This window comes from Nothobranchius furzeri, chromosome 7 (assembly GCF_043380555.1).
Source record: "Nothobranchius furzeri strain GRZ-AD chromosome 7, NfurGRZ-RIMD1, whole genome shotgun sequence".
NCBI lineage: Eukaryota > Metazoa > Chordata > Actinopteri > Cyprinodontiformes > Nothobranchiidae > Nothobranchius > Nothobranchius furzeri.
In genome coordinates this window covers 24,824,039-24,835,181 of record NC_091747.1, presented here as the reverse complement: position 1 = coordinate 24,835,181, position 11,143 = coordinate 24,824,039, and the positions used below count along the sequence as shown (strand labels likewise).

Below are 11,143 nucleotides of genomic sequence, written 5' to 3'. Positions count from 1 at the left end.
GGGTTTAAGGTTATTTACACCGTTACCGTTTTGGGTTTAATGTTGTTGCTGGAGAGCCAAGATTAGCCTGTGTTTCTCCCTAGCTCACGGACCGTTACCACTCGGGTTTAAGGTTATTTACACCGTTACCGTTTGGGTTTAAGGTTCTTTACTAAGGATCCAGGATTAGCCTGATTTCCCTCTGAGCATGTCTCACACGCCTTGCTAAAAGGGTTTTTGCTTGTTTATCCTCTGGAGAAGGATTCAGCTGACTGAACATCAGGTTCTGATCTTGGTAGTTTTCTTTTGTCCCCATAGGACTTCTGAGCTGGGGATATTTATCGTTTAGGAGGTTGTTGTTTGAGTTTGGCAGGATGCCTTTTCATAAGCAGTTTGGCTGCTTATGTTTTTAGTTTCCATTATTATTTACTAAGCCTTGTTTATGCCGTTAGCAGCGGACACCTTGTGTTAATAAATCCTTTTGTTTTTACACTAACCTCCTCGTCCTTTATCCACACACACACCTACACCTATTTTCTTGTGTTAGTCCCCTCATCATCCTAGACATTCAGAGGGGGCGTAACACGTTATTGTTGACATTTCGTTATCTGTTCAGGGCTGCAGAGACTCTGAGCTCCAGCTGATGGGATGAAGGCAGGCCAATTTAAAGGGGACACATGCAGTCTTGTGTCTCCTTTTTGACCAGATGTTGAAAAGATGATGAATGGTCAAACTGTAACTAAAAATCGACCATTGCTGGACGTTAAATAACCCCCCTTTCCAAGGGCATGGGGTCCTGGCAGAAACCACGGGCCATTAGAACAGTCCCAGAGGCCCTAATGACTCAGTCGAGGAAGCAAAGGTTAGTTCCCAGACAAAGGCCTCAGGAATGAGGAAAGCAAACCCCCACACCAGAGAATAGTCAATGTAGCTCCCAAACTTGAAAGGGTAATTTCCACTTAACACAATCCTCAGGAAGAAAGCAGACAAGCAGGGACCGGACCAGGATCTAAAAACCTGGATTTTCTGTTTCTGACTGAAGTTTGGCACCAAACATCTGATTATTCTGGTCTGATTGAACTCTGCCCGAGTGGTTATTATTTTCTTAGCCAGCCCCGGGGTTCTGGTTGTGGTGGAGGCCTAGCTGTTGTTTTCAGAGACCATCTTCCATGTAGCTCTACAACCTCTGGTCATTTTGCTTCTTTTGAACTGCAGCTGATAAAAAGTTGGGCGTAAGGACCCGTTCTACTGTGCTGTGGTTTATCGTCCACCTGGTCCAAACGGATCTTTCCTTCAGGAAATTAGTGACTTTCTATCCTCCACTGTGAAGCTGTCCAGACTGGTATTTGTTGGTGACTTTAACATCCATGTTGATGATCCTTCTGATCACTTTGCCATGAATTTCTCCAGCCTTATGGACTCCTTCAGCTTTACCCAGCATGTTTCTGGCCCTACAGACACCAGGGGACACACTCTAGACCTTGTTTTTACCCTGAGTCTAAATGCTGACAGTGTTTGTCCTGAGGACGTTTATATTTCAGATCACCAATGCATTTTCTTTAACGTGTCAGTTTCTGCGTCCCCACCTCCTGCTCGCCGTATGGTTAGTTCTCGTTTTCTTAATGAGAGCACAGCTAGCAATTTTTCTGCTGCTTTTATCCACCCTGTTCTTCTGATAACGACCCAGATTCCTTAACTTCTCAGTTTAATGAGCACTGCCTCTCCATTCTGGACATCATCTGTCCTGTCAGAACCAGATCAGTTCCTGCAGTGAACCCTACTCCCTGGTTTAATGACAGCCTTCGCAGCCTGAAGCGCCAATGCAGAAAAATTGAGCGCTTGTGGAAGAAAACCCATCTCCACGTCCATCTGCTGTACCTAAAGGATCTTCTGACATCCTTTAACTCTGCAGTCAGAGACGCCAGGGTTTCCTATTTTTCCAACCTGGTGTCCCAGAGCAAAGGGAACCCCAAGGTGCTGTTTAATACCATCAGCAGCTTCGTCTCTCCTGCCTCTCCTACAGCCTCCATCCACTCTGTTACAGACTGTGAGAACTTTCTGTCTTTCTTAGTGTACAAAGTCAATAAGGTTAGATCTAGCATCTCTCCTTCAGCCTTATCGTTGCCTCTCCCCATGGATGTAATTTTCACTTTAGAAGTGGGGGGGACACGAGGGGGGGGGGGGGGGTCTTTACAGTATGTTCTAATGGGAAACAGGCTTCAACACAAATGGTTGTTTTCTGCTTGGTCCTAGAGCGCAACCAGTGTCAATTTAAAATAGCGTAATATTGTTTTTGGATGGTAAAAAGTGCAGGGGTCAAAACTTGACTTTGGAAAAAGTTGGGGGGACATGTCCCCCCTGTCCCCCCCCCCAAAATTACGTCCATGCCTCTCCCGACTTCAAACAGGCCCATCATCCTAGATAGCTTTGCTCCTGTTTCTTTGCCTGAGTTAACCAAACTAGTTACGTCTATGAAGACCTCTGCATGCCCCCTCGACATCTTACCCTCATCTTTGTTTAAAAGTGCTTTTCAGTCCATCGGTCCCAGCGTGCTCTCTATAATTAATGCTTCTCTGGTTTATGGTCAGGTCCCTGCTTACTTTAAGAACGCTGTAATCCACCCGCTTCTTAAAAAAAACGAGTCTCGACCCCTCTCTCCGTAGCAGCTTCAGACCCATCTCTAAGTTTCCGTTCATCTCCAAGATCTTGGAAAAGGTTGTGGCTAAACAACTCACAGCTGCTCTTGATGAACATAACATCTATAATAGCTTCCAGTCAGGTTTTCGTAGAGCTCATTCTACTGAAACAGCTCTTCTTAGGGTCTCTAATGACCTTCTGACTCACAGTGATGCAGGGGACTGTTCTGTTCTAGTCCTGCTGGACCTGACTGCAGCCTTTGACACTGTTGACCATCACCTGCTACTGGAGAGGCTGAGACTGGGTCAGCCTATCAGGATCTGCTCTGGAGTGGTTCTCCTCTTATCTTTCTGAGCGCTCCTTTTCTGTGGCTGTCTCCAAGTTTAGGTCCTCCACCACCTCTCTTACCCATGGTGTCCCACAAGGTTCTGTGCTGGGGCCTCTGCTCTTCCTCCTCTATCTGCTTCCTCTTCAGCACATCCTGAGCTCCTTCAAAGGAATCTCCTACCATCTTTATGCAGATGACATCCAACTGTACATCTCCTTTAAGCCCCATGAGATGTCTAAGCTGCAGCTGTTACACACCTGCTTAGACTCTATCAAAACCTGGATGGCTGGGAGCTTTCTTCAGCTGAATGAAGATAAGAATGAGATCCTCATCTGTGCCCCAGACAAGCTGGTTCCCAAAGTCAGAGACTCTCTTGGTCAGCTTGCTTCTCACACCAAACCTTCTGTCAGGAATTTTGGCGAGACCTTTGACCCAGCTCTCACCCTGGATTCTGCTGTGTTCCAGTCTCTCGAGTCCCCTGTGTTCCAGTCCCCTGTGTTCCAGTCTCTCGAGTCCCCTGTGTTCCAGTCCCCTGTGTTCCAGTCTCTCGAGTCCCCTGTGTTCCAGTCTCAAGTGTCCCGGTCTCAAGAGTCCCCTGTGTTCCAGTCTCTCGAGTCCCAAGTGTTCCAGTCTCTGTCTGTGTCTCTTTGTGTTCCTCTTGTGTCCCCTGGTCTTCAGCCCTCCAGATATTCCCTCTCAGGTCCTGTGTTCCTTCAGTCTCCCCACCATAATTTCCCTAGATATATTATTCCAGTTGTGTGTGTGTGTGTGTGTGTGTGTGTGTGTGTGTGTGTGTGTGTGTGTGTGTGTGTGTGTGTGTTCATGTCCTCCTCCAGCTAGGTGTGTGTGTGTGTGTTCGTGTGTTCATGTCCTCCTCCAGCTAGGTGTGTGTGTGTGTGTTCGTGTGTTCATGTCCTCCTCCAGCTAGGTGTGTGTGTGTGTGTTCGTGTGTTCATGTCCTCCTCCAGCTAGGTGTGTGTGTGTTCGTTCATGTCCTCCTCCAGCTAGGTGTGTGTGTGTGTGTGTGTAGCGAATTAAACTTGTCATTTGTTTTAAGGACAACGGAGCAAAGAAGCATTTTTATTAAGCTTAGAGGTGAAGAGTGAAGCTGTTGACACACAACCACAGAAGTTCTGCTGTGAAAAGTAGTTTTACATTCAGGGATTTACACAGCTGACACGTTATAATGAAGTAAAAAGTTTGTGTGAAGAATAAAAGTTTTATCTTCTCATGTGGATAAATGTAAAAATGTGTTTATTGCCTTTTTGTCACCTGTGGTCTGATTTTCTCTGTAGGACTGCAGGTGTCCAGGGTCAGGAGAGGCTTTACCTGGTGGTCCTCCTGGGAGAGAGGCCTTCTACTGTCATCATGTTAATGTTATTTAGCTGTTTGATATTTGAACACATTTATTAAAACAAATACTAACTGATAACTCTTTCTGGTCAATGATTTTATCACCAGTTTTATTATTACAGATGTTTTGAACATGTTACATGAACAGAAAATGAAAAGATGGTAAGGAGACAAGATTATTTATAATAGGTTAAACTCATTTACAGATCAAAACCAGTATGGACCAGTTATGTACGGTTAAAGCAGGATTAACCTGAGTGACTCTTCCTGGATCATTTTTTTAAAATGAGTGAGCAGGAAGTCTTTAACAGTGCAGCTGGATCTGCTGCAGGAGGATCCAGACGTGGATGGAGGGCTGGAGCAGACCCGTGGCTGGACGTTTCTGGCCAGAGGAACATCATACAGGACGGTCTGCAGAGAGAGCTTTGGGACGCTTCCTCTCACTGTCCACTCCATCGTCCATCTACAGGGCCTGCTGGGCTGGCTCAGACGACGGCTGTTACATCTCTGTGAATGACTTGCCTGTTAACAGTAGTGGTGGTCTGCTGGTACCTCCTCCAGGACAGAGCACCACTGACCTCCTCCACACACATCTTCCTCACGCTCATCCTCCAGACCCACAACTTCACCAACACAGATGCAGATGTGCAGCACAGTGCATGCTGACTTGTGATAGATTAAAAAAGAGTTTTTTTAATTGAAAAATGTAAAACAATACCTATAACCTGCAGTACACTGGTTCTGTTCAGGTTAAAGAAAAGCAGCAGGGAAAACTACAGAGAATTTACATTTTTAAGACAGATCTAATCATTATTAGACTTAAGTTGAATAAACAAATGCACATTGAAAACAGTTCAATGCTATTTTATTAAAAAGCCTGTTTTTTAAAACGTTTTACCCTCATTTGATGCAAAATAAGTTCTAAGGTCCAATTTACATTACAAAACATCCTGCTGCATTCAACATTTATAATGCATTTGGTTTATATTAATTACCTACATGATAATACTCTGTAGTAATGTGTTGTGTACGTTTAACAAGTTCATTCTGTAGCTTAAAACATACATGAAACAATCTAAAGTTAACATGTAAGTCCTGAAAGCTTCTAGAATAAACAAAATTACTTTACCTGAAAACGTTTGTGAACAAACGCTGCTGATGGACGTGAAGCTGATCTAGCTCCTTAATATTCCTGCTCCATTTTCGCTAGCTTTAGCATTTTTCCTTTGCGTGTAGCTGCCGCCGCGGCTGTGACGGGACCTATGGGCCACCGTAGAGGTGAAGGCTAGACTGTCCGAATTCAGAGCCGCTGGGTTCCGGTCTTAGCGGTCTGGCACTGACCCGGCCTTGCTAGACCGGCGAGGACCCGTACTCGTAAACATCCTGCCTGTGGATTCGGACACACCCGCTGACTGCTCTTTCACATAACCACGTTCGGCAGAACAACTTCTGGTTCCAAAAGCCAACGGATCCCTCATCCAATCAGTGATGCCTGTTGTTGCAGCATTGGTACCTACCTTTTCCGGTTTGGTTTTGTTTTTGTGGTTTTCAATTTGTTGTGCGTTTTGTGATTTGTTTTTGCATTAAGTGATTTGTTGTTGCGTTAAGTGATTTGTTTTTGTGGTTTGCACTTCAGGGCCACCGTAACTGTGAGACAGATGGACCTGGACAATAGAGAGCATCCCCCTTTTGAAGTTGAAGACCTAACCAAAGGCGCAGAAGGTGCAGGCGGAGGTACAGGAGCGGCCGGCGCAGGTGGAGGCAACTGGGCAGCCGGAGCTTCACGAACCACCGGTACGAGAGCTCGAGCTAGGCGGCCACCGACGTTGCGGACCGAGTCCCCTAGAAAGGTCAGCCATGCGGAGAAGTGACAGAACAGGAGCCATGACAACCTCAAAAACAAACAAAGGTTTAGGCATGCAGTGAATAATACGACAGAATCAGCGGAGGACTAGGAGTAAGACACTGGTTGACACCAGAGACCAGGATCTGCCAACAACTCACGAGCAGAAGAAGAAGAAAATATATTTTCTATAGCGCCTCTCAAGATAAAAATCACGAGGTGCTTCACAAAAACAAAAAATGTAAAAATATAAAAAAGAATTTAGAAAATGATTAAAGATATATTTAAAATTAGCAAAAAATAGACAAGTGTGATTAAAAATGTAAAGAAAGAGAGAGAGTGAACAGGAAAGAGGGAAATCAGTGGATCCTGAGGAAGGTGGAATAGGTAGGGAGAGCAGAAAAGGAGAGGGTGATGAAGGTCACACAAAAGCCAACCTGAAGAAGTGAGTTTTCAGCTGCTTTTTAAACGAGACCACTGAGTCCACTGATCTCAGGCTCGGGGGAGCCACAGCAGCAGATGATCTGTCACCTTTGGTCTTTAGCCTGGTGCGTTGCACAACCAGTAGGCTTTGATCACTGGACCTCAGGAACCTGCTGGGGGTGTAGGGACTAAGAAGATCACCAATGTACGATGGTGTTTGTCCATGTAAGGCCCTATAGACCAGAACCAGGTCGCGCCAAGATTCCTGACGGAAGGTTTGGTGTGGGAAGCAAGCTGACCAAGAGAGTCTCTGACTTTGGGAACCAGCTTGTCTGGGGCACAGATGAGGATCTCAGTCTTATCTTCATTCAGCTGAAGAAAGCTCCCACCATCCAGGTTTTGATAGAGTCTAAGCAGGTGTGTAACAGCTGCAGCTTAGACATCTCATGGGGAGATATACAGTTGGATATCATCTGCATAAAGATGGTAGGAGATTCCTTTGAAGGAGCTCAGGATGTGCTGAAAAGGAAGCAGATAGAGGAGGAAGAGCAGAGGTCCCAGCACAGAACCTTGTGGGACACCAAGGGTAAGAGCCTTTTTCATCTTCCATCCCCTTTTTACATTCTGAGCCAAAGTATGCATCAAAAAGAAGTAGGTAGAAAGCTTGTGGGTCTTCAGAATGACCTTGTTTGACTGACAAAGCTAACAATTATATTCTCTTCTAATTGCAGCTTCCAGCTGGTCGTAATCATTTGCAATCGCATCTTGCTGGCGATCAATGAATGAACCCACTGCACTGGAGGTTAACCTTATCAGAAAGATCTTGTCCTCGAGAGGCCCTCCAGGAGATCTCTGAAAATGGTGTTGAAGGTCTCTAAGATACTTATCAATTGGGTATGAATTACCTGGTCGAGGATTGAATCTCTTGACGCTATGAGACGTCCTATAGATGTCAGCCATGGTCACAGGTGAATGTGGTTGGGCTGGCTGGAAAGCTGGCCCAAACATCGCAGCAGCAGGTGGATAATGTTGTGCTGCTGGTGGGTAATGCTGTTGAGCAGCAGGAAGGTGTTGTAGAGCTGGTTGGAGAGCTGGTACCATCACCGCAGCAGCACCGGCAGGTGCAGCAGGTGGGTAATGTGGGGCTGGAGGCCCTGGTGGGTGTGATTGAACTGGCTAGGGAGCTACTTCAGCCACACAACCAGATGGAGCAGTGGTGCTGGAGGAGGTGGGTGTGGCGCAGTCGGCTGAGGAGCCGACACAACCACGCCAGCCGCGACGGCAGTGGCGGGTGGAGGAGCAGGTGAAACGGGGAGGGTTGAAGGGGTCCCCCTTCTTTCTCCAGTGAGCTCAGAAATCTGTGATTTCAAATCAGTAATTTTATTTAAATGTTTTAAAACATTTATTAAGTACTTTAATAGGTTTGTGGTTAGGCATTTCTATACAACAGAGACAAAGCTGTTTGGATGTGGGGAAACATCACATTGAAGCAAAACGAGTCAAAGACACAGATTCTGCAATTGTTCAGAAAGATATCAAATTAAGATTTTCTTTATTCCATAATTTAATTTCTTTCTGAGCCACGTTGTACAAATTAACAAATATTAGAGCAAAAGGAAAACTGATCTAAGCTCAGAAACTAAAGCCTGGCCAAGTGGGACGGAGATGTTTCCCATCATCGCCTCTGGTTCAGTCCTGTGAGATTCTTCAAAGTGACAGCAGCTCCCGTGAGCCCCTGCACCACAGCTTCACCAGTCGACTGGACCTGCTTGGCTGTGGTGGCCATGTTGACTAGATCCTGAATGCGATTATCAAGGAAGGTCCAGGTGTCCTGAAAGTCCGGAGAGGAGTCCTGAAGCATCACCAGCTCTGTGGTGTTATAGATGCCCGTCAGAACGGCCCGTTTAGTGTACCAGTTCATGTCTGTGGACCGGTCTCCAGCATAGTACCAGATGTTGTCTACCATGGTGGAGAGGTGCTTCAGGCTGTCAGGGATGCTGTGAGGAAGGAGCAACACGCTCATCGCCTGTGGCCATGTTTCGATGTAGGGCATGTACATCCGCAGCCGGGTCTCTATTGCATCTCTGAGAAACTTTGCCATCTTCTTTGGTTCAGCATGGCCCTGCTGGACCTGATTATGTTGTTCTGCCAGATTTTCCGTTAGCTTCGAGTTACACTGGGCGATGAAATGTAGGACCAGGTATCCGGCGCCGTTGGAGAACATGCCAGCGGAGGCGGAGAATAGACCCAGAACCTCAGCACCAGCAGCTATAGCTTCCATCGACCAGCTGTGCTGTGGGACAAACTCCAGGGCAGAGGTCAGGATACGAGCCTGCAGCTGCTCTTCTGTCTCGTACTCCTCATTCTGTTCCTGGTCGTTGGGGTTTGTTCCATCAGCTGATGGATCAGATTCATGCTGGAAATTTGCTTCTGTGTTCTGATCAGCTGAGTGAGTCTGGCTGTGCTCTTGGTACGTTGTGGAGGATAAGGAAGGAGATGATGAAAAAGAAGTGGATTTATCAGATTTGGACTCATCCTGCAGCTTCTTCTTTTTCCCCCCCTGTCCTGTCTGGCTGTGAAACAAGCAGAATTAATGTCTGAATGCTGGTAACAAGCCTTACAGATTTACTCTCAGGTGGAGCATCAAAGCGTCTGCTTTTAATGTCACGCCTGATACTTAAAACTTTATTGTTATTGTTTTTGAATGCTTTGTAGTTATCAGGCTCCTCTCCTGTGGAACCAGCTCCCAGCTTTAGTCCGTGAGGCAGACACTTTGTCTACTTTTAAGAATAGGCTTAAAACATTTTTATTTGATAGGGCCTATAGTTAAAATCTGATGTTAGCCTAAATCTGGACAAGTGGGGGAGTAGAGGGAGGTGGAGTGTACAGTCGGTAAAGACAGCTCTCCCTTGCCCTGCCTCCAACATGCCTACATCTAAATAGGATAGATTATCCAGAGTTAACTCTGTAGTTATGCTGCTATAGGCTTAGACTGCTGGAGGACACACTGACCACTTTTCACATTCTACTACTTTATTCTACAGTCTGCTCTTTAACTGTACTATTTTGTGCAATTTCAGCTGTTAACTTTATTTTCTCTGTGAGTGTTTTTCTCCCCAGAAGAAGCTACAATGATGTTCTGCTGAGCTGTGGTGGCCTCATGGAGGGGGCCATCGACTAGCACACTGCTGCTAACCACTAATACATTCTCTCTCTCCTGATAATAACTTTTTGTTTTCATTGACTTTTGATGTGCTAAAACTAGTTTATCCATTTAATTATAGATCCACTAGGATAAATACAATAAAGTTTATCTTTCACCAAATACAATATTTACTAAGACATCACAATATAACTATAGACACATTACTTGTGTGTGTGTGTGTGTGTGTGTGTGTGTGTGTGTGTGTGTGTGTGTGTGTGTGTCTGTGTGTGTGTCTGTGTGTGTGTCTGTGTCTTTGTCTGCCTGCTCTGTCTTCTCGATCCCCAGTGAGTCGTGGAGGATGGCTGCTTATACTGAGCCAGGATTCTCTGGAGGTTTCTTCCTGTTAAAAGGGAGTTTTCCTCTCCACTGTCGCTTCATGCTTGCTTAGTATGAGGATTGCTTTATAGTCACTGACACTAGCCAGTGACTTGATGCATTTGCTGGGTTCCTTATATAGGAAACATTATTTCTGATTGGCTTAATGAACTGTGAATTGGAATGTTTATTATGTGAAGTGCCTTGAGACGACTCTTGTCGTGATTTGGCGCTATATAAATAAACTTGACTTGACTTAACTTGTAATTCCGACCAGACACGGAGACAGAGGTGAAAAAGAAAGGAAAAGACAAAAGGTGTGTGTGTGGGGGGTGGGGATGGGTGTGTGTGTGTGGGGTGGGGGGGTGGGGGGGTGGGGGGGGGTGGGGGGTGGGGGGTGGGGGGTGGGGGGGGGTCCACAAAAATAAACAATAATGAACAAGAACTCATGTCGGACTGGTCTGCTTCTAGACCATAGACTGTACATACTGGACAAACGGATTCCATAGGCTCCAATAACACGTTTTTTGTCCATAATGGGAGGTGGCCACCACCATCATTTTGACCGTGTCACAGGTTCCGTCCAGCCCAGACATTTCCATAAAAGGGAAGAGAGGAGGAGCTGAGGGTGGGGCTGTAAGGCTGGGCTCGAGTGACGACACCCGTGCGAACTAGCTACGAGCTAACCTGAAGCTAACCCTGGCTAACCCAAAGCTAACGCGGAGGTGGGAGCCGATTTAACGGATGTAGCCACCTAGCTTCAACCCAACCGGAGCTAACTGGAACACCCATCGACCTGAACCTCACACGGAGTTTAGGTGGAGGTTTTCGGCGCCTGTTAGTGACAAGTACCTGGATTAAAAAAGTATTGAATCGGTAAGTTTATAATTTATTTCCGTAATGAAAACATTTTGTTGTGAACAAGTTTTCAGTACCGTATCTTCCGGGCTATCGCTCCTGAGTCGCACCAGCCATTAAATGTATAATGAAGAAGAGAAAATATGTTTAAGTCGTATTTTGGGGGGACGTTTTATTATCTTTCTTACAAAATCTGAGACCA

General features: G+C 45.9%; 1 protein-coding gene across 1 annotated transcript; it reads right to left on the bottom strand.

Moving 5' to 3' along the window:
- Positions 1-8,216: 8,216 nt before the first annotated feature.
- LOC129160767 (ubiquinone biosynthesis protein COQ9, mitochondrial-like) lies at positions 8,217-9,150 on the bottom strand (the record flags this gene model as incomplete). Its single annotated transcript, XM_054737794.2, has 1 exon — positions 8,217-9,150. A coding segment is annotated over one exon (912 nt), but the record flags the coding sequence as incomplete, so codon positions are not given.
- Between the last annotated feature and the right edge of the window lie 1,993 nt (positions 9,151-11,143).